Source organism: Chinchilla lanigera, unplaced genomic scaffold (genome assembly GCF_000276665.1).
Source record: "Chinchilla lanigera isolate Chin_1 unplaced genomic scaffold, ChiLan1.0 scaffold00051, whole genome shotgun sequence".
NCBI lineage: Eukaryota > Metazoa > Chordata > Mammalia > Rodentia > Chinchillidae > Chinchilla > Chinchilla lanigera.
In genome coordinates this window covers 8200015-8223772 of record NW_004955452.1, presented here as the reverse complement: position 1 = coordinate 8223772, position 23758 = coordinate 8200015, and the positions used below count along the sequence as shown (strand labels likewise).

Below are 23758 nucleotides of genomic sequence, written 5' to 3'. Positions count from 1 at the left end.
AGCCGGAGCAAGCGGGGCGCTGACGTCAGGCCCGGCCGCGGGTTCTGCGGTCTCGCGGCGTCCCCTGCTGGCAGCGGCGCGTGCTGTTGCCCGGGTCCGGCGGCCCGCCGGCCGTGCAGCGCCCCTCCCCCACCCAGACACCCCTGGCTGGAGGCCCTGTGACCCTGCTTGGACGTCCACTGATCTCTACACGCACCTGGCCCCAACGTCCTCATTGCTAATTTCTAGCTCCTGCATAGCGCTCTCAAGGACAGTGACCCAGGGACACCTTGCCTTTCTGTCCTATGATGCTTGAGTTCAACCTACCTGGGCCTCTCTGAACGTGAATTCGTATCTAACCCCCAGGACCGGGCGTTCACCACTTACCAACGTGATGTTGAGTCTTCAGAAACGCTGGCTTTCAGAAAGTTCTTCCTTTCCACGGCATGAAATCGACCTTCCTCACTAACCCTTACTGGTCCTACTCTACCCTCTAGTACACAAGTGCATTTGGGCCCCTACCCAGGAGGAGCTTCTACACGACGATCCGAAAACTAGTTTCCATTGCCGTCAGTCCAGCCACTTCCTGTGTGCTTTCCCCCACCGAACTCACTTCATCTCCTCCAAAACCCCATTAGACATAAATCATTGTATTCCCATTGCGACACTGAGGAAACTAAGGTACAGAGACAGAAGGTGACTCTTCCAAGGTTATGCATTAGTAGTACAGGACAGCACGGAAATCTGAATCAAGCTTGTGTAGCTTGAATTGAATAGTTGCCCAGACCCATTTGGAAACCCACTCATTTCCCAAATATTTACAGGTATTGCTTCATTTATTCAACAATGACAATAGGCTTCGTTGGAGAGAAAAAACAAACCAAAACCTCCCTTCCTTCATGGAGCTTACATTCCAGAAGGAAGAGAAGAACAAACAGGACTGGGGATTTAGCTCAGCGGCAAAGCGCCTGCCTGGCAAGCACAAGGTCGTGAGTTCAGTTCCCGGTACCGGAGAAAAACCAAAAGAAAAAAAAAGAAGAAGAACAAACAATAACTAAATGCATGTTCTCTGGTGTATATCGCTTATCACTGTGTTCTGTGCCAGAAAACCTGGGGGGAGTTTCGAGGGGCACAAGGATTGTTGCAGCTCCAAACAGAGCCCTACTGTTTGATGGATTCATTACAGGCTCCACCTGTGGAAGATAAGCTCCCCTGAGGAAAGACTGCCTTGTAGCCCAGGACCTGGTATCTGGCATGGAGTTGGGCTCCATAAATATTGGATGGACAGGTAAATAATAAATGAATACACACTGACATGGCCCTTGCCTTCATGAAGCTTACACAACAGCAAACAAATAAATGTATAATTACAACAAAAGATGAGCACTCTAAAGGAAACAGGCGGAGTGTTGTGATAAAGAAAATGGGAAGAGAGGTTTCTTCAGACAAGGCGGTCCAAGAGGCTTCTTTGGGAAGAGACCTGATGCTACTGGAGCTGAGACCAAGGAGCAGGGCCTCATGCAAATCAGCAGGGAGGAGCACTGCCGCCAGAGGAGACAGTCTGTGCCCCAGAGGAGACAGTCTAGGCCGAGGCAGGAGCTGGCGGGTTAGAGGCGGCAAGGAGGCCAGGGCAGCTGGAGTGGAGAGAGCATGGGGGAGAGCGGAGCCAGCTGCAGCTGGTAGGGTCAGCAGAGCCTCGGGTCTTGCAAGAAACTATAAGCAAGGAAAAAGCTTGGGTTAAACCCTAAGAGCAATGGGAAGCACTGAAGCATCAAGCAGAAGAGCAATAAGTTCTGATCTCCAATTATTTCAGTCTCCCAAGAAGTTAGTGACTGTGTAGAGCCTAGGAGTTCAAGATACATGTGGGCCCTCTGTGGTCACTGCCGCCTCTCCCTACAAGTTCACATGAAGGTTGGGACTCCTAGAAGCTGCCCTAGGGCTGGAGGAGGCAGAGCTGAGTGGTCCTGGGCTCTTCGTCTTCTCTCTGATGAGCTCCAGGCTGAGATGCCAAAGGGGGCAAAAGATAAGAACCATGGGCAGCAGATTCAAGACAGTCTTAGGGAGACAGAGGTAAAGGCAGGAAAAAGTGATGGGAAAGGAACAGAGACAAACACAGGACCACGCAGAATAAGTGAGAAAACTGGTGAACAGAAACAACAGCCAAGGATGCTGTTGGCGGAGGACCCTAGGGGAACCTCGTGCCTGGGACGACCTCACCGTAGGGTGTGGAAACAGAGCTTCAGCCATTTGCCCAAGGTCACATAGCTAGTAAACGGTGGGCCAGGACTTGTAGGCAGATCTGACTGATTCCACATCCCCTTGCTCCTTGTGCAAGGGGAGGCCACAGAGACCATTTTTGCTTTAAGACCACAACCTTCTATAATCTTCAAGACAAGAAGAAAGGAAGGAGGAAGTTCCCAGTCCTGACTGATGGGCCCAAATCTAGGAAAAAGGAGACCGCACTACACAGTTTCAGGCCATGAGGAAATTCAATTACCTGCAACTCATGGAATATTTATGACGCCTACCCTGTGCCAGGCCCCATACTGAGTGCTGGTGTCATGGAGATGAACCAAACATCTTGCCTGAAGCCCCATTCTTGCCTGGGGGTGAGGGGGCGGCTGCACATGTAAATAAGCACGAGACAGTGCCCTAAAGGCCATAACACGGGTCCAGACAAAACACAAAGGCAGCAAAAGTTGACTCAATAAGATATCTGAACCTGGAATTTCCTTGGTAGGCAAGGCAGGGAAGAGCATTTCAGGCAGAAGAACCGGCCTGAACAAAAGAATAGGACAAGGAAGTGCTAGCAAAGGTGGGCATCAGGTGCAGTTAGATCACAGACTGTACACAGATCACTGGTAGAAGACAAAGCTGGAAAGACAGGCTGGGAGTCAAAATACAGTCATAAAGGCAAGGCCAGGACAATTGGACTTGAACTCCTCAATAAGTGGTTCTCAAACTGCCACTATAAGAACCCAGATGGCCTGAACTAAAAGTGAGACCTATAGGGATACACAAAGGAACAAAATTCAGCCCCAAGAAGAAAGACTTACTGGATAATTCTCCAGGCTTCCTGGCGAGGCTGCCTAGGGATTCAGAAGAGCCAGTGTGGTAAAAAAGATCATGGTAGATGTCACCTAGGGAGTTTTAGAGAGTTATTTTATACTTCCCAATACAAGGAGGCCTCTGCGTTACTGTGAAAGTAGGTGAATAGGACAGTGTTTTGTGTGTACACTCACATATGTGTGCTCACACACAACGGTTCCCTACCATGGAACACCAACTTTCTTTAATAAGAAAAATCAGTGCAGACATTTATTGAGCCTGTACTATAAGCCATCCCTAGTGTTTTAAATGTGATATTTCTCATTGGATCTCCACAATTACCCCTTGGTAATAGTGATCAAATGCTTCCATGTGTCAAGCAGTGTGCTAAATGCTTCAAGTCAGTAATAGCGCACTTGACTCCATAACCTTGAATAAGGTAACTATTAGTACCTCAACCCCTCCTCCTCCTTCTTTTTTTTTTTTTCCTGCACTAGGAATTAAATCCCAGGCCTCATATATTCTAGGCAAACATTGCACCACTGAACTACACACCAAGTTCTAGTCCCTTTATTTTAACCATAAGGAAATGAAGACACAGTGAAGCCAAATGACTTGTCCAAAATCAAATTGTTGGAAAATGACAGAGCCAGGACTCAAAGCCATTTGCCCGAGTCCAGTCCCCACACCCTTAATCATCAGACTCTGCTGTGCTTTCTTCCTCAGAGGGAAGACTCTAGATGGAAGCTTCAGGTTAATAAAAGCCAGGTCCAGCCGCATGGTGGCGCACGCCTGTAATCCCAGCACTCCGGAGGCTGAAGCAGAAGGATCCCTGCAAGTTTGAGGCCAGCCCGGGCGAAAACGTGAGCTTAAGGCCAGCCTGAACTGCATAGTGAGACTCTGTCTCAAAAAAGACATACATACATACATACATACATACATACATACATACATACAAGCCAGATCTTTATCCTTCAGAGCCCTCACTCTCTCAAAGCTTGCTCTCTGGGCCGCTTGTACCACGATACGCTTGGGAACTTGTATGGATGCATAATCCTGAACTTTTCACCAAGTTTCCAATTCAGTAGGTCTGAGATTGCCCCCACATATTCTCACGCACAAGGAAATCTAGGGGCTGGCTCCAAACGCACCTTCTCCAACAGCCCCACCCCCACTCCAGAGCGCCCCTCTTATTGACACTACGTCTTTTACTCCGGCTTGTGTCAATGTTCAGCTGGGGTCTCAGTTATGTTCACATCTTTCCTCCACCAAAAATAAGACCTAGCATCTTTGCGAGGTGATACCTTTTCCAAAAAATCTGTAGTTTCCCACTTAATCTCTTTCTACACTGTAAGCATCTTGAAAAGGCGCCCTGCTTCTTGTGATTTCGTCTTTGTATCTAAACACACTTAATGTTTTCACAATGTCCACGGTAACATTCATATCACTTGTCCAAGCTAAGAAGTAGCAGGGCTCAGATTCGAACTGAAGTTTTCCAACTCCAAGCCTAGGGTCACCATGAGTTCAAGGCCAGCCTGAACTACATAGCAAGACCCTGTCTCAAAAAAATAAAAAAGCTAACTCCAAGCCTGCAGTCCTGCTTTCCTACCACCGTACATCTGCTCTACTCAGTGTAACGAAGTAAGCTTTGCTTCCTGTGTGGTTCCAGGGTAGTGGGGATTGAATAGAACAGTACCTTAAAGGGCCTGGCACACTAAAAGCTCAATAAATGGTGGGAAGGGGAAACGGAGGCAAGAGAGGGTAAATGACTTCTCCCAAATCAAACACCAAACCACAGGCTTTACACACAGCTTTAGACCAGTCTCAGACATACACCATGTCGGGAACGCTGCTTTTGCGGACTCAGGGCGGCAACTTTCCCAGGTCTCTTCTTGGCCCCCAAACCTGACCTCTGCTCAGTCTAGCCAGGCGCCACCGCGCGGGCAGCAGAGGAAGGAGAGAGCCCTTTAAAGAGGCGTGGTCACGCGGCGGAATGGGCGGGGCTGGAGGCGGGGCACAGTCGCCGGTCGCGGAAAGATGACGTTTCCAAGTGCGCCAGGTTCGGTGTTGGCTACGAAAAGCATGTGGGTCAGCTGCGCGCGGTTGTGGGCGCGAACCCCCGCGCAGCTGCCTCCCGGGGTGCTCGCATCTTGTCGCCGCCACTATCGTGCGGCCTCTTCCTACTCTGCATCCGCCGATCCCTCCCGGGGACGGGCGCTGATCTATGCAAACCACGGGGATCCAGCCAAAGTCGTCGAGTAAGAGACAGCGCCGAAACCGGGAAGCGGGCTGGGGTTCCTGGAAGGGTTTAAGACGGGCTGTGGACTGGGAAAGGAGGGTCAGGGTCTGAGGAAGGAGACAGAGAATAGCAAGACCGAAGCTGAAGCACCGGTCGCTTTGGGTAGCTTTGAAAATCCGTGCTTGAGGTAGCTGAAGATCCCAGAGTAGAGGCTGACGTTTATTGATTGGATTTATTGTGTGTCGGGCAATCCTTGGCTTAAGCAAATACTGTAATTTAATTGTCACAACAACGTTTTGGAGTAGTTACTGGATTCCAGTTATGCGGATGAGAAAACAGAGGCACTCACTTGCCCAAGGTCACACAGCCAGGGACAGAAAGTGGCTACCGACCCATCTCAGTTCTTAACCTCTTATTTTTTAGAGGAGATTTTCAGAACACGTTTACGTCCATTTGGATCCTCATTTCTCAGTTAAGTAATAGATTATTGTTTCCATTTTACAGAAAGCAAGGTACCTGGCCAAAGTGATACAGCTAATAAGCTGTATTGGAGGAGAGATTGGAATCCATGACTTCTGTCCCGTACGAATTCCTCCCCACTGCACCATCTGTGCACCTTGACCCAGTTAAAAAGGGCTGTTCTGGACCCGTCAGACCTAAGGTCAAGTATGAGTTCAGCCGTATAGTAGCTGGTTGATCTTGGACGAGTCACTGAACATCTCTGTTCTTGTGTGATCATGTCCTCCTTCTATTCTGTTGGATCTTAAGTCATGATCTTTGTGTGTGATAAAAACAGTATGTGAATGGTCAGCCATTAATAAATGTTCATATAAATAAATAACTAGCCATTCGAAAGGGCTGCTGGAGTGGAGCCAAGGCAAAAAAGCACAGATCCCAGAATTGGAACACTTAGGGCCAGATCTTTGTCTTAACTTTTCCTAGCTGTGTGTGTTTAGCATGTTACTGAAGTTCTTGGAGTTTTGACTTCATTGTATTTAAAATAGAGACATTACAAACATAACCCACAAAGTGAATCAGCTAAGAGGGATCTAAAATTCTCCACCAAAAGCCACCTGCATATGGCCCATTGGTCACGGCTCATCAGTTCTGTTTGGTTGTTTTCCTAGGGATGGAATTATTGTAATGGGTTAAATGCAGGCTAGATATTTTGACAGGTAGAGAGAAGTCTCAGATAAATTAATGTCCTGCACCAAACCTAGCCACATCCACCTTTAGAGTAATTAAAAAGAGTACCAGAAAATACATCACTGGGTATGGTGGTGTATGCCTGTAATCCTGGCACATGGGAGGCCGAGGCAAGAGGATTGCTGTCAGTTCGAAGCCAGCCTGGACTACATCATGAGTTCAAGGCCAGCCTAGGATATACAGCAAGATCCTGTCTCAAAAGATACATCTGTCAGTAAACCCCAAACTGTATTTTGATCATAGGTAATAAATCATCATGGTAGAGAAGACATCTCCTGAGGACTGTGTTGCAGTGAGCTGGCAGAGCTCTGGTGGAGATGCCACTTTGGAAAAAAACATGTCTTGTCTCCTTACATAGAACTCTAGTAAATTCCCTAATGTTCAAAGCATAATACTCCTTCAAAGCATTATATTTAACTTAGCTTCACAGCTCAGTCACTTGTGGTACTGGTAAAAATTAAAGTATTTCTAGGCACCACACCTGAAGTTCTTCGTAGGTCTGGGATGCCCTGGAGCATCTGTCTTGTCTTTTCTTTTTCTTTCCTTTTGGTACCGGGAATTGAACTCAGGGCTTTCCAGGCAGGAGCTGTGCTGCTGAGCTACATCCGTGGTTCCACATCTGTCTGTTCAATCTGTGCAGGTTACCAGGTAACTGCTGCCTCACTAAGGGTTGAGAACCTCTGCCCTGTGAATAGTAATTCGGTCTCTCTCTCTCTCCTGGAAGGGAAGGGCACCTTTCCCTTCTGACCCAAATTCAGGCATCATTGCTTGTTCATGTATAGGCTGAGGCAAGAGACTGGGATTCCCTTAGGAGGTTTAGGGTTACCCCATTGTCACAGAAAGAATCAGATGTCCTTTACACATCCCAGTGGCTGGATGTCTGGATCAGGTTACGCCAGCAGGGTCATGGAGCTACTCAGAGTCCAAACAGGGCATTCCCACACTGGTGAGGTTTGTGTTGCCTGCACTGTAGGGCAGAGCCCTGGGAGCAGGAAAAAAGGATGAAGAACAATCTGCCCAGCCACAAGGGTTACAGAACTTCTAACAGCAAGGCCTCCTGTCTTCTTGCTAACATTCTGAATGGCTTTGCTTTCCCTCTGTTTGGCCCCCAAGCATTCCAGCTCTTCTCACTACTAAGCCATATTCCCCTCTATCTTAGTTTCTTTCCCTTCCTCCTAAAATAGGACCCACTAAATAATGGTCATTTTCTTTTTTTTTTTTTTTTTTTTTTTTTTTGAGACAGGGTCTCGCTATGCAGTTCAAGCTGGCCTTGAGCTCACTTTGTAGCACAGGCTGGCCTCAAACTCCCAATGATCCTCCTGCCTCAGCCTCCCAAGTGCTAGGATTACAGGCGTGTGCCATCACGCCCAGCAGCACTTGGTCGTTTTTCATTTTAAAGATTGAACAGCTGATCTAAATAAAGTCAGACTGCTTGAGAGACTTATAGACATTCTAAAAACTTCCGAGATCCTTGTGGCCATTGTCTCTCAGGCAGAGTTCTGGATTCTCTATCAGATAGCTTCCAGAAACCCTGATGTTCTTTTTCTTTTTTTGTCTCTGAAGGTCTCCTCAGAACTTTGCCATTCTCTGAATGTTATGTTGGACAGAGCTCTCGTTTTGCATCCCCATTATGTAGTAAGTACAGTATTAGGCTAAGTTATCCACATATAAAATGGAATTTAAAATCACAGTAGGAGCTGGGCATGGTGGCATACATCTGTAACCCCAGTACTGAGGAGACAGGAGGATCATAAGTTCAAGTCCATCTTGAGCAACTTAGAAACTTGGTAAAATTCTGTCTCAAAACTTTAAAACTTAGTTGGACTTCGTGGCACACACCTGTAATCCCAGCACTTGGGACACTACCCAGGAGGATCACTATGTGCTTGGGGCTACCCTGGGCTACATAGTGAGTTCAAGGCCAGCCTGAACTATATAACGAAACCCTTTCTCAAAAAATAAATAAATAAAATTAAAAGGCCTGGAGATGTAGTTCAGTGTGAAGGCTCTTGAGTTCAGTCACCATCACTGAAAAATAAAAATAACAGTAGAGTCGGTATAAATAGTAGAGCCCTTGCCTAGCATGTGTGAAGCTCTGGGTTCAGTCCCCAGTTTCAAAAAGAGAAAAAAATCACAACAATCCAGTTTAGTCGTCGTTACCCAGTTTTACAAATAGGAGAGCTAAGGCTCAAAGAATATTGAAAGGTACTTTGCCAGGATGATACAACTAAGATGCCTTTTCCTGGCTAAAATTCTTAATAGAGAGCTTGGCCTGAGGAAACTAGCATCATCTCAGAGTTTTTGAGAATAAGATGGGGTATAAAATTGGAAATAAGAATGATCGGAAGAGAAAGTACAGGCCATTCAGGTGGTAGAGAAATTCTGTTTTTTCCCAGGAAGGGCAGTCCTTCCCTGAGGAAGATAGAAGCACCAGTCTGTCCCTTCCCCGGTCAGTTCTTGAAGCTTTTGTAAAACAGCATCCCGATCATGGCTCTCACTTGCCTGCTGCTGGTAGAAGATAAAATTGAGCTGAAGCCAGGTGTGGTGGCGCACGCCTGTAATCCCAGCACTCGGGAGGCTGAGGCAGGAGGATTGTTGTGAGTTCAAGACCAGCCTGGGCTACAGAGTGAGCTCAAGGTCAGCCTGAACTGCATAGTGAGACCCTGTCTCAAAAAGACAAAAAAAAAAAAAAAAAACTGAGCTTGAAAACCCTTGAACACATACTTATTCTGCCATAAGCCAGATGGAATTTGGGGGAGCAGGTGGTAGTACCCCAGGCTGTGGGGAAAATGTGTTCTCACTGTAGGGGACTGTTTATTCTCTGAGGATTTCTTCTTTTACATTTGATGTCAGTGATTAAAACCACAACTGTGTGGGTAACTTGGTTTTTAAACCAGAATTATAATTCTTGGAAAAAGTTTTTTTTAGCATTTGGTGCTCTGTTGAGGGCTCTTTTTCATCATCACAAGTGAAGGACGCCAGAACAGAACTCACTGACTTAATAAGTTAGTCAGCATTTATTCTGTTAGGGCCTACCAAGTACGAGGCACCGAAAAGACAGACACATCATTTGTGATCTTTACCCATAGGAAATCCCCAGGAGGCAGGGTACCATGGCCTCCTGGGATAAGTTCAGAGTACAGTGGAAACCCAGAAGAGGGGTCAGAAATGCTTTCTCTAAGGAGAGGAGTTCCAGTCCAGCAGAAAATGGGGTGAGTGACGTAGAGGAGAGAAAACGTAGAAATGTTCCAAACAGACGGACCTGCATGTGCAAAAACCAGAGGGAAGCGGAAGCATAGGGCCTCTTAGCAGCTGGTATTATCAAGCGTCCACTGTGCATTCAACGTGTCCTCCTGTGAGGGATGGATCTGCTGAGCCGACTCAGAGGAGCTGAGCCAGGGGTCACCACACTTATGCTCCAGCCCAGGAGATGCCACGTCCTGTAACTCTCCTTTGTCAGCTGCCATCTGCACTTCGCTTGAGGCCATGGAGTTCAGGACAGAGCCCTCTTACCCCAGGTTCCTCGTGCGCACCCCCCATGTGCCTGTGAGACTTGCAGGCATATCTCAAGGAACTGCACAGCAGGCTGGGTTTCTCGCCACTGTCCAGAGCTTCTAAGAGGATTGCTGTCACTCGGTGCAACTCCGAGTTCTTGTCACTGTCTACCTCTTCAGCAACTCCTGCACCTCTGCCCTTTCCCACCCTGGGCCGGGAGCAGGGCTCATTTTAAAGGCAGATTAAAAAACAGGTGACACAAGGCCCAATCTCCGTTCTTTTCAGCTGCTCTTTGATAAAACAAAGAGTTTGACTAAGATCAGCAGTAGTAAATAGGGACACGCATGCTGCCCCCCATCCTTGTGCCAGTCATGGATCTTCACAGCTCCCTTTTTTATATGCCTCAAAATCTACACACCTCCTTTCTCCATTCCCCCTAAACACTTTTTCTGTCAAGACAAAGTAACGCTTTGGGGGGCATTTAAGATCCGAACTATAGCAGGCCTCAGCATCCTTCTCAGCATAGTACTGCAGCATGGAAATCATAAGCTGTGAACCTTTTCTCCAACAAGAATCCAGTCCTGACATCCTGTGGTGAGCCGTGGACTCCTACTCACCAGTGGCTGCTCTGCAACTCTGGAGGCTAAAGCAGCAAGATCACTTGAGCCCAGGAGTTTGAGGGCACCTTGGGCCACATAGCAAGACTCCATCTCAAAAAAGAAAGAAACAATTGTGCTACTGGGCCAAAGGATGAGTCCTGAATGGAAGGAAGATAGTATCACTCTGCAACAGGGAAGCCAGAAGAGGCCCTGGGACACAGGTGGATTTGCGTAGCACTCCAAGTGACATGAAAAGAGCTCTCCCTGGGAGCCCAGGACTCCTTCAGATCCCTACCAGCTGAGGTCAGCATATTCCCTGCTGAGGGACGAGAATTTACAACCTGTGAGCTGGAGAACTTCATCCCTCAGCGGTGCCCTTCTTGTTCATTGTTAGTAAAATCTCAGAACAAGGTACCCGGCACACCTGGCATCTCCCTAAAATCACAGGAGGCAGTTCATTGACCATGGGAGCCACAGACAGACAGGAGAGGCACACGTGCGATGTCACGTGCCTTCACCAGTGCCCCACGAGGGGGCCCACATGCCTGACTCCGCATACTGAGCAAATGAGAGTCTGACATTCTCCTGCCTGTTCTTGATACCAATCAGTTTGAGGTGACCAAGTAAGAAGACGAATGATAAGTGAAATGGTTGCTAATTAAATGTGGGAGGCGGGAAAGCTGTCTTAGCAGAGCTGGTCGCTGCCCACCTCCCACAGCAAATATAACTGAGCCAGTCCCCAGGGGACTGGCCTCTTTTTTTTTTTCCCCCTCTCAAAAGCCTCTTTCTTCTGCCTGCATTTGTCTCCCTTGTACCTCGTATGGCGTCACAGGTGTACAGCCCGGGCCTCAAAGGAGCCATTGTGACCTTATCCAGTCTGGGATCTGTCGTTTGAGAACAGTGGCATCCCTCCGAGTTGCCTGGCGCCATGACACACACCATCCTGAGGAACTGACTTGAAATCTAACCAGTCTGTGTGCAGGTGCCTCATTTGCACCCCATGATACAGCCACCGTTTCTTTCAGTGTGTCTTTAAAAAAAGGAACGGGAAAGAAATTGCTATCATTGTGCCAGAGGTCCAGCTCCTGGAATTCAGACTCGGCCCTGTTTTCCTTCCTGTCTGGACAGAACGGTATCCTTGACGACGCTGTTAGAACTGTCGGCGGGAACAGCGGTAGCTGTGGTATCGGTGGCATTCCACAGGGCAGGGGCAGGCTGGAGCTGGTCTTCCTGGTGAGACGCAGCTGGACTAGCGCACCTGCCCCCAGGCGCCCAGCTGGCGTCAGGCCTTCCCCCACCATCACCATCTGTGCAGCTTCTACTCACCTTCTAGACCTTCCCTCCTGTTTTGCCCCTCTCTCCCAACGTCCCTCCCACTGCTGTGAATCTCAGCTGGCACGGAGCAGCCAGGCTCCCCAGAAGGCAAGCAAGAAAACCAGGAACAGTTTGTAGCCCAATACATCATTTCCAGAGCGGCTGTTTGGGGCAGATTGGGCTGTGAAAATAGTGTTCCCAGCCTGAGTTGTCTGGGAAGCTCTGGATTATGCCAAGCCATGTGCATTTCTTTCCTTGAGGACTTCTCAGAGATAATGCCAACGTGCAGTCTGACTCTTAGAAAGAGCTCTAGTAGGCAACTTTTCCCAAATGTGTTGGATCCCAGGGAACACCTGATATCTACCAGGAGAATTCCTCAGACACAAGGTAGCGGATGCTAGAATTGCTTAGAGCCTGAACTTTGAAGTCTAGTGTAAGAGCAAGACTTGCCTTGTGCTCTTGAGCGAGTTCCTAAGTTTCTCTCAGCCTCGGTTCCTCTCTTTACACTGGCATGATCATAGCCCCACATAAGCATCTGGAGGACTGAATATCTCGTATGTACAGCAGTAGGCATCGTGCTTGGAGCTCCATCAGCCATCAGTGCTGGTTGTCATTTCATTGTGCAGCCGGGTGGCCCAGAATAAGTTGTTTTGCCATCTCCAGATTCCACCTACACTCAGCTCACCTTATGCCTAGCCCAGAGTGCCCTCAGCTGTCCATACTGCAGGGTACCTGCCTCAGACTTGAGATGGGATACCTGCCCGCCCCACATCCACTCTGCCTCCCTATCTTCCACTCCAGGAGGAGGCTAAGCCAAAAGCCTGGGAGCCGTCAAAGATTTCCCCCTTCTCTCACATGGGGTTGTTCACCAGGTGACATTAATGTCACCTATTTAAGAGATTCCAGGTTATTGAATCTTTTTTTGTTGTTTGGTTTGGTTTGGGGGGAGTTGTTGGGTTTTTTTGTTTTGGGGATTTTTTTTTTTAGAGATAGCGTCTCACTCTGCAGTTCACGCTGGCCCTGCACTCACTATGTACCGCACGCTGGTCTCGAATTTGCAGAAATCTTCCTGCCTCAGCCTCCCAAGTGGTGGGACTGCAGGCATGCACTACCGTGCCCAGCTCCTTCTCTCCATTCAAGCTCCAAATCAGACCACTCGTGTTGCTGGCCAACTTTCAGATCTGACTCTTGCCCACTATCTCCAACAAGAAAGACTTCAGCTCATCTGCCCAGTAAATTCATCTATATCCTTAAAGCCCCAATTAGGAAGCCACTCAGCCAGGCATGGTGGCACATGTCTGCATTCCCAACACTCTGGAGGCTGAGGCAGGAGGATTGTTGTGAGTTTGAGGCCAGCCTGGGCTACACAGTGAGTTGAAGTCCAGCCTAAACTACATAGCAAGATACTTTTGAAAGAAAGAAAGAGAAAAAGAAAAAGATTTTATTGAGAAGGTCACTCTTTCAAAGACCCTTTCCTGTTCTTTTCTCCTCCTACAAGGTTAGATACTTGGCAGGCCTTAGCCCCACAGGACTGTGCTGTCAGAGTTGTCTTGGCCTTGACACGTGTGGGTTCCCATGCTGACAAGTTCCTAGGCAGGGGATTTTATGTATTCCCTTTTAGACCCCTTTGCCCAGTACCTAGCCCTGGGACTCTCAATAAATTTCTGTTGAACTAAATTTACTTGAATTTTCCAAAAAGTTGCAGGCTTCCTTTCAGTGATTTGGTGACTATTTTTCTTTTCTTTCTTTCTCTGTACTTTTAAAGACAGGATTTGCCTGGATTACATAGTGAGATTGTGTCTCCAAGTAAAGTAAGACAGGGTCTCACTGTGTAGTTCATACTAGCCTCAAGCTCACTATGTAGCTGGCTTCAAACTGGGAAACCTCCTGTCTCAGCCTCCCAAGTGCTGGATTGTAAGCATATACCACCATGCCCCGCTGACTCGGTGATTCTTTTCAGAGGTAGCACTAGCCAAGTGTTCCCAAAGTTTCTTTGATGATTCTTTCCTCTGATAACAGATGCCATTTGTTCAGCCTCTGCTGTGTATCCGGTGCTGTAGTAAATGCTTTGTGTACTTTGGCTCATTTAACTCAGTGAGAGGTTCTAGTTTATCCCATTTTACAGAGGAGGGTTCTGAGCCTTATCCAGCTGGTCAGGCTGAGGTAGGATGCAAGCCCAGGGCTGTCTGGTCCACTCCCAAACCCATGAACTGCTGTCTGCATACATTTTTAACTGTCATCTAGATTTGTAAGAGGTACATTACTGTAAGAGCAAGTGCTAGTAGCCAAGGCCCTCTGATTGGAGCCCCTCCCCAGACTCCTTAGGCTGGCACTTTTACGTCACATTTTCTCCAGAGAGAAAAGTTCGATCCCAGATACTAAACACTGGGGTAAATCTAAAGGTTCTTTGCCCTCTATGAGCTCACAACCTTAATGAGATAGCAAATGTATTTGCACAACCACACACACATTCTGACCACAGGAGAGCACTAAATTCAGAGTCTGAAGCATCTGGATCCAAGTTTCCATCGTCAGTTCCAAAATCAGAAAAAGCTTTTGAAACTGAATAGTTTAGGGCTGAGGGTTTAGCTTAGCAGAGCAGTGCCTGCCTGGCAAGTGCGAGATCCTGAGTTCGATTCCTGGCACCAAGAAGGAAAAAAAACAGTGTTTTGTTTTTTGAGACAGGGTCGCACTGTGTACTTCAGGCTGGCTTTGAACTCACTTTGTAGCCCAGGCTGGTCTCGAACTCATGGCAATCCTCTTCCCTCTGCATCCCAAGTGCTGGGACTATAGGCATGTATCACCATGCCCAGCTTTAAAACTGAATTTTTTCCTACCTCATTTGAAGGTGAAACCTGGTATAACATGAGGTTTTTATATAGTTTTTACTCACCTCATTAAGTGTGATACTCTTTCATTTTGCTGCAGAAACACTGATCACAGAGTGCTACCCCAGCCCAGGGAAGTAGCGGAATACATAGTTCTGAACTCTGGAGTACATCTAGCCCTAAGAGCTTTGGAAAAGGAATTGTGAGCCGAGCATTTTGGCACACACCTGTAATTCCAGCAATTGAGGCTGAGGCAGAAGGATCGCTGGCCTCAAACTCATAGATCCTTCTGCCTCTGCTTCCTTTGAGGCCAGCCTGGGCTACATAGAGAGTTCAAGGTCAGCCTAAACTATATAGTGAGATCCTGTCTCACAAAAACAAAGGAAAGAAGAGAGAGAAAGAGAAAAGGAATTGGGAATCTATGTCTTGGCTTGAACAACTGGGGGAAAAAATGTATAGAAAGCAAACTAAGAAACACACTCGTGAGATGCCCTCAAATAGAAGTCACCCATTAATGAGCAAAAGATGTCTTAGGAAGAGTCAAATTTGAGTGGGGTCTTGAAGGATGAATTGAAGTTCACCTTCCATGGAGGTACAAGGAAATCAAACTTTTGCGCTGAGGGAGGAACATGGAGAAAAAGTGCAAGGGAGAAAAAAAGTGTCTTTAAGCAGCTTGAGCACATGGACTTTGTCAGCTTACAGGGAAAAGTCTGATTATCTGTCAGCATACTGGTGACAAGCCGTAGGCATAGTTCAAAGGGGCAGCTGGTCCAAAACCCGTTCGCCCTGAGCAGGATTTTTATGCTGGGGCTGTGGTGGCCGCCCACAGTCCCTCACTCCCCGCATCAGGCAGGTGTGGCGGGGGTCATCCCGCAGGCTGGTGCTCATTTCACTGCCCTCTGCTGGTCCGGGGTCAGCCCCTTACCAGACAGCCTCTCTAACATCAGACTGCCAGGTTCAGAGCAGATCAGCCACTCACCACCATCAGTGGCTTTGAGCAAGTTATTTACCTCTTTGTGGCTTTGTTCCTCTGCTGTAAAAGCAGAACAATAGTATGAAAGCCTGTAACAGATGGCAGCTGGCCTGTGAAGCACTTAGCAGGAGCCTACCGGTGCATACCCAGTAAGCAGTGCTCATTCCTCTTCTGACAAGGACTCCCCCTCCTCCAGCTGTGTCTAGGAATACATACGTTCCTTAGTACTTAACTTTCTTTCAAAAGCCCTTTATCCTCTCTGCCCCTGATCGTCCACTCCTTCCTAGTTAGCCATTTTCTGTGGAGAGTTTTTCTCTACTGGCTTCTTTCGGCTGTTCCTCAGTCATGACGAAGCACTGCCTTCCTCACTTTGGTCCAGATCCTTGGGGGCCCTGAGAGGCGGCTGGGGATTCCCAAACTCACTGCAGGATGCTCATGTGGAGCAATATACGCAAGAGTGCTGACTTTGGAATTAAATAAACCTGCCGCTTACCAGTCACCTAAGCCTGTGTCACTCCCATCATCCCGAGGAGCTTCATGCCCTACTATGTAGCCTGGGCCTATTAATACGTCCACCCCAGAATTGTTATATCTTAAATTGGATCATTGTACTTAAAAGCCTTAACACAGGGCCTAGTATATAAGAAATAACCTCATGAGTCCCTGCCTCCATTATTAGTATTATTGAAAAATATTTTTGAAAGTCACACTTCTCCCCAGAGATCAAGCCTTAGGTATAATTAAGAGGTTGGAGTTCTGAAGGGAGTGGGTAGATTGCCTCAGCCTAGTGTTGTAATGCTGTGGCCTCATGCTGAGAACCTGTGGTAGGCAGTCACATATGGCTTTGCTAAGTAAAAATAAGAATTATGACTTAGTAAAAACATTTGGGCAGAAAGAAGCATTGCAAACTAGAAGTCTTGGACTGTGAAAAAGAAAAGGGGTCTCTGGTTACTGAGGAGTCTTGGTGGCCCAGTGGTCTAGGACACGGATCGGTGCTGTCTGGTTGGCAGATCTCTTCTAAGTTTTTGTTTTGTTTTGTTTTTAAATAACAAAATTAACACATGGACATGGTCACTAGGCTTCCCTCAGAAAGCTTCTGGCATGCCAGGTATGGTGATACACACCTGTAATCTCAGCCTTTGGAAAGCTGAGGCAGGAGGGTCACTGTGAGTTCAAGGCCAGCCTGGGCTACAAAGTGAGTTCAAGGCCAGCCTGAACTGCATAGCAAGACCTTGTCTCAAAGAGACAAAAAAGCTCTCTGGCAGTTTTTATCCACCAAGCAAAGTGTCAGTACCACAGTGTCAAGGGCCCACCCTGAGCAAAGGGACTTACCACAGACTCAAGACGGAAGAGGCTCTTGGAAGTGATCAAGTCCAGACCCCTACATCTCATCCTACAAATGGAGAAGCAGAGGCCTACAGCAGAGAAAACTCATTTCCGTGCCTCAGCCCTCCTGGAGCTTTAACATCTAAGACACCAAACCAGGATCCATCTGTGGTCGTCACTCCAAGGGATGAATCACAGCCACCAGGGAGTTCTTTCCAAACACATCGACATTATCTCCATTTCCCTCTCTCTGCTACTTAGAGAAAGGTCTCCTCTGCCTATGTGTATCAGCCAACCAACCCATAAACAGGTAGAGGGCAGGTGGATACCTGGGGTTCCCAGATGTACATTTTCAGAAGACCTACTTGGGATGCCCTCATGCAGAGATGCTGGTTGAGTATTAGAGCTGAAACCTTAGGATCTGTATTATTTGTGGAATCATCCCATGATTCTTAGAGCCAGGCAAGTTTTGGGGAACCCAGGGCCGGTCCAGACCAGCAAAGGCTTTCACTAACAGTTTTCTGCCCCAGATTGGGCACTGGGGACAGGGAAGCGATTAGGGTGATCCACTTGGCGTAGAGAGTCAGCCTGTGCCCCATTATTCCTTACAGCACCTCCCTTTTCCAGCAAAGCCTAGTGCCTGGCCACACATGGCAGCTCAGACACATTGCCTGACCTACTTTGGGAAATGATTGGCACTGAAGACACCCGGTAGCCTGGCTGACATTAACGTCTCTCTTTGGCTTTGTGCTTAGACTAAAGAACGTGGAGCTAGCTGCTGTGGGAGGATCAGACGTCCGCGTGAGGATGCTGGCGGCCCCTATCAATCCATCTGACATAAATATGATCCAAGGTAACCTTGGTTTCTGGGGCTTATGTTAATTGGCTTTTTCCGCTCAGCTGCCACCTCATTTCCTTCCTCCTCAGGTATGGGTGTGAAATCCCTGTGATTAGCATAGCTCTTCTCCAGAGGAGCAGTCCACAGACTGCATCAGCCCTCCCTAACGTCCCTTCTCTGAACCCGAGGCTTTGAGAGAGCCAGGAAGATTGCAGAGGGGCATAAACTGACCACTGTGGAGGGCCGGCCGTGTGCTGGGCTCCTTTCTTGTGTTGCTGTTATCTCTGATGACCTTGAACACTAAAGGGTCTCAACCCTGTGGACGGATGAGGGAGCTGGGGCATAGGTGTTAGTTAGGTGGATGGTTGGCCCCATTCAAGCTCCAGTCTGACTGACTCCAAAGTCTGTACTCTCAGCCAGGCGTGGTGACACATGCCTATAATCCCACACTCTGAGAGGCTGAGGCAGGAGGATCACAAGTTCAAAGGCAGCCTGGACTACATAGTGAGACTGACTCAAAACACACGCATGCAAAAAACAAAACCAAGTCCACGCTCTCTCCCTGCCTACATTTCATGGATGACCCCTTGCTCTGTCCTCCCTCAGGGAACTATGGCCTCCTTCCCAAGCTGCCCGCTGTTGGAGGAAATGAAGGCGTTGGACAGGTGGTCGCAGTGGGCAGCAGTGTGACTGGGCTGAAGCCAGGAGACTGGGTGATTCCAGCAAATGCTGGTTTGGGTGAGTTTCCCCTGGTTGGCAGCAGCCTTTTCCAGCTCCCAGATCATATTTCGCCCACTCTGGAGGCTTTGCTCATTGGTCAGTGCAGGGCTTCCTATTAAGGTCCTGCGTGGCTTCCAGGAGAGCAGAGTAGGATGCTGCTGCTTTCGCTCTGGAGGCGGTGTACCTGCTCTCATCTCCAGGGTCCATGCTGACGGGAGCTGTAATTCTCTGAATCCCGACATCCCTAAGTCCCTGCTGTAAGGTGCGGTGGAGAATATAGATAAGGTAATCCCTGTCTTCCAGGAGGCTCAAATCTAATTGAAAAAAATTCCTAAACCAGTAACTTCAGTAGAGGAAGTGCTCTGAGTTCACAAGAAGCAGGGGGCGCTTTTGACTGCTGCACATGCTCACACACACGTGCATGTGAGTGTGATGTAAGTTTATCTTGGGGACAAATCAAAATAGGCTTTGTGGAAGAGGCTTTGTTAGAACAGAGTTTTGATGGGTAGATTCTGTTGGGTGGGTTGAGCTAATTATCATCTCTTACAGAAGAGGTCACATAAGCAAAGACGCACAGGTGAGTTTGGGAGATGGTGGCAAACCAGTGCAGCCTCAGCAGAGGAGCTGCATGTGACAGAGGGTGCATCCGTGAGAAAGGCAGCTCAGAAGTACCGTGGGGTTACCTGGGGTGAGGCCCTTCCACGCTGAGCTAAGAAGTAGGATTTTCTTCATGTGTAAAAGGTGTCATTAGTGTGTTTCACTTTTCAGCACTTAAACAGTTTTGTTTGTTTTTGCAATACTGGGGATTGAACTCCGGGCCTTTGTCTTGAGCTACATTCTCACCTCTTTTTTTTTTTTTTTTTTTTTTTTTGTCTTTCTGAGACGGTCTCATTACGCAGTTCAGGCTGGCCTTGAGCTCACCTTGTAGCCCAAGCTGGTGTTGAACTCACAATGATCCTCCTGCCTCAGCCTTCTGAGTGCTGGGAATACAGGCATGCACCACCACTCCCGGCCCTCAGCTCTTTCTTTAGTTTTTATTTTAAGACAGGGTCTTGCTAAATTGCTTAGTTACCCAGGTAGGGCTCAAATTTTCAGTCCTTCTGCCTCAACCTTCCTGGAATTACAGGAGTGTGCCACCATGCCTGGCTCACTTACCCGTTTTTGAGGCACCTCCATTATACAAATAGGTCTTCATAGCTGGATATGGTGTGCATACCTGTACTCCCAGCTCTCTGGGAGGCAGGAGAATCAAAGTCCCACCTGAGGAACTTAGCAAGAAATTGTCTCAAAATTTTAAAAAGGGCTGGGGATATAGCTCAGTAGGAAGGCCTTTGTTTCAATCCCCAGTACTGGGAAGAAAAAAAAAAAGGTCTTCACAGCAGGCACCCACAAGGGAGCAGGGAGGCAGGCATCTCCCACCCTGTCAGCCATAGGGGGAACTGAGGTTTGAGAAGTGAAGCTTACCTGGACTCCCAACAGCAAAATGAGAGTGAGCACTGGACTCTTGCCTCCCGTGTGCGCCCGCTCATGTTAGGGTCCTTTTGATTATAACATACAGAGATCCAGCTGCCACCTGCTTTTAAAAAAAAAATAATTGATCTGTGGAGCTGGGAAGTGTAAGAGAGGGAGCACCTCAGGCACGGCTGGGCCCAGGAAGCTAACGCTGTCAGGGACCTGTCTGTCTCTCGTCGCTAGTTGTGAGATGAGCTCTCCCCCCACAGAGGAATAAATCATAGCAACAGGTATGTATCGACTCCTCCCTGTGGGCTGAGCACTGTTCTAAGCACTTTCCGTACATTAACTCGGTTATTCCTTCAGCACAAGATACACACTTTATTAAGGCGAGGCCAAAGTACCTGTAAAGAATTAAGCAGCTTGCTCGAGGTGACCGAGTCAGTAAGTGGTGGAGCTCAGATTCAGATCCACTCTCACACAGACCTTTCACAGATGGCTGCCAGCCCCCTGAGGTTAACGTCGTCCTGTGAACAGATAAAGCATCTCCACAGTGACGCGCAGCACAGCACGGCCCCGCCCCGCCTGGCCCTGCCTGCTCCTAGCCCATCTGTGAACTGCTCAGCTGGGCCATGGGTTGAGCCATGCCATTGCCCTGGCTGAGGTTTGCCCCCTCTGTAGCAGAGCGTGAGGTTTTGTGGGCGGGGCAGAGAGGTTAGGAAGAGGCACCAGGCAGGAACCAGCAGTGACAGAGGTCTACTCCAAGCTTTTTGCTTCTCTGAGCTCAAGGCAGCTGCCGGGTGTGGCTTCCCCAACTCGCATACCCACCGGCAATGACAGAGCCCCGCTACCTGATCCCGGGAGAGCTGTGAGGACTCAGTGGTACCGATTCCAGCGCTGTGAGCCGGCACCTGCACTGAGCGAGGGGCGCCCAAGACAGGTCAGAGAGTTCCTGCCTCAGGGTGCTCTTGGTGGGAGGCCCAGAAATGGAGAAGCAGCGCATCAGGCAGGGGAGTATATGTCATATGGCTGAAATATAGAAGAAATGCTTAAATTTTTAAAAAAATTATTGTAGTAAAAGACATATTGCCATTAGTCACCCTCAGAATACTCCCCTTCACACTGAATACACTCGGCCCATCGTTCTTGCTGCCCTGAGGCAGTTCTGGAAGTACCCGTTTGTGAGTGGCTTTACGAGGTGTGACTTTAAAATGTGGAGAATGTTGCTGCCCAGAGCATCCGATGGGAAGGCAGCCTCGTAAAACGTGACAGTGTGTTCTCCCGCTCCTTACTCACCAGCTCTGGCACCGTGTGACTCCCGGCTCTTCCCCAAAGTCAAAGTGACTCTGACAGGTAAATGTTTTGAATCGATTCTGGACATCGAGGCCACCACCAAACAGCACCACTAAAGACATGAAAGAACTGCTACAGAAAAAAAAAAGAGTAAGATCTTACGGATAAAATCTGAGGGCCAGGGCTATAGCTCAGTGGTATAAGCGCCTACCTGGCAAGGTCCTGAGTTCGATTCCTGGTACCAAAAAAAAAAAAAAAAAAAGAATAAGAACTGCTGCAGAAAGTGGTGAGAGCAGTGGGTAAGTGTGCTGTGAGGGGAGTGAGTGGCAATGTGTCAACTGCTGTAATCATTTTCTTTTTTTTTTGTTTGTTTGTTTTTTTTGTTTTTTGTTTTTGTTTTTCTCTGGTACCGGGAACTGAACTCACGACCTTGCGCTTGCCAGGCAGGCGCTTTGCCGCTGAGCTAAATCCCCAGCCCCATCATTTTCTTTTAATTTAAACATTCACTGTATTTTTCGATCATAGCTCTTACGTGCTGACATCACACAGCGGACACAAGGCAAGAGTATCCCAGCGGGCAGTGCTAGGAAAAGATTCCCAGAAACGTGACGCTTGAACTTGGGCTAGAAGCCCGACTAGAAGCCCATCAATGGGCCGGATGAGGCCGGATGTCCCAGGCAGGGCGCGAAGCTTGTGCAAAGTCAGACAACGGGACCGTGTCGGCGTGCCACAGAACTGCAGGCAGCTCCGTGATGCTGGGCCCCGGCCGGTGTGAGAGAAGGCAGGGTGGAGCTAGCGAGGTCAAGTGCTGTGGGTCCTGGGAGACTCAGGTGCATCCGGTTAGAGGGGTCCTGACGGAGAATCAAGTAGAGGGTGATGGAGCCGCTGTGTGCGGTACAGAGAAAGTCAGGCTGTGGAGGAAGAAAGCCAGTGGGGAGGTGGGCGCAGAGTTCAGGCCTCAGTGAAGAGGATCTGAGCGAGACAGTGCCGCAGGGCCGGAGAACAGGAGGCAGGTTCCAGAGCGGGAGTAACGGGACTCAGTGGTACTCTAGATTTGGGGACAAGAATAAAGGACATGCTGGGTGTGCGGGTGATGGAGGCGTGGCGGTGAGGTAACCACCACAGGGATTCCTCCCTGGAGAAAAGGCGAGTATTCTAAGCAAGGGGCTGGTCAGGGAGGATGAGGATTTCATAATCATGAGAACTCTAATTAACTTAGTTTTCAGTAAAGAGTTCATGAAGAGTATGATTAACCCAGTTTTTCACAGAACACTCTGTGAGCATAAGCAGAGCACTAGGCTCTGGACACGGCAGTGAGCACAGTCTCTTCCATGCAGGTGAGTAAGAGCATTAGTCACTAAACACACAAGTCCTATCAGATTTTGGTCATGTTCCATGGTCCTGAGCAGCTAGCTGGCTATGCCGTGGCCAGCTTTTCCCCACATGCAACTGGTTCAGAAAGTGCGGCTGGCGGGGCCGGGGATGTAGTTCAGTGGCACAAACACCTGCCTGGCAAGCACAAGGTCCTGAGTTCAGTTGCTGGTACCAAAAAAAAAAAAAGAAAAAAGAAAGTGTGGCTGGCTGTTTGGGAAACACTCAGAACCTGTCTGAGGCAGTGTGGGGCCGAGGGAAGCAGTAGCCTGGCAGGCAACTGCAAATTCTCCTTTCAGCTCTGCCTTCTGACATTAAGCCTCAGTTTCCTTTTCTCTAAAATGGAGCTAACTGTGGCTGTTTTGCATATTCCAACAGGTTCTTGTGCAGGTAGCTCAACTGAGGGGACATATGCGTGATCTTTCCAAGATCAGGAGCTGGCGAACTCTTTTCTTAGAGGGCTAGGTAGTAAATATTTTAGGCTTTGTCCAAGGCAGGAACAGTGGGGAGGCAGTTTTTGGAATATAAATGTATTTATTTTTGGAATGTGAATTTAGGGCTTTCTAAAAAGGCGCCCACGGCTTCTGATGTACTTAGAAGCTAGACCTAACCTAATCATGCCCTCGCTCCCGCTTTCTTGTTCCTGAGCCCTTTTCTCCATCTCCCGCCTCTGCTCTCTCTCTCACCATCCTAGTCCTTCCCTGTCTTTCTCTATTTCTTCGCCATGAGCAACATGCAGGCTGGGCAGCCCTCCGGTGATCTTCCAAGAACTGTGACGTCCATGTTCATCCCAGTGTACAAAAAGACTCACCCTACGTATCTAAAAAACTTGCTTCTCCGCCAAAACTTCAGATACCAGCCCTTTCCAAGTACAATATGAGCTCTGGTTTTTTTTTGGCTTCTATAACGGCAAATGTTTTCAAGGAAATTTTTACACCCAGCTTCTAGTTATTCTAGAAGTCAGGTCCAATAGGGACTCTTCTTTTTTTTTTTTTTTTTTTTCTTCAGTTGGTTATTGAGAAGTTTCAAAAAACAGTCTTCAAACTGTGATCTTTTCAAATACATCTACCCATAAGT

At 48.3% G+C, this 23758-nt stretch overlaps 1 protein-coding gene across 5 annotated transcripts in view; it reads left to right on the top strand.

The window, feature by feature from the left end:
- The first annotated feature begins 5061 nt into the window (after nt 1-5061).
- Nucleotides 5062-23758, top strand: part of Mecr (mitochondrial trans-2-enoyl-CoA reductase) — a 33162-nt gene continuing 14465 nt past the window's right edge. Inside the window, exons 1-4 of one of the 5 annotated variants that reach the window (XM_005394987.2) lie at nt 5196-5285; nt 5771-5927; nt 17763-17860; nt 18452-18583. In XM_005394987.2, coding sequence (XP_005395044.1) covers nt 17815-17860; nt 18452-18583 — 178 coding nt within the window. In that variant the 5' untranslated portion in view covers nt 5196-5285; nt 5771-5927; nt 17763-17814. Of the gene's footprint in view, nt 5286-5770; nt 5928-8029; nt 8108-11752; nt 11989-12042; nt 12268-17762; nt 17861-18451; nt 18584-23758 lie in introns of those variants that run through there. The other 4 variants (XM_005394982.2, XM_005394986.2, XM_005394985.2 and 1 more) reach the window with 4 other exon arrangements.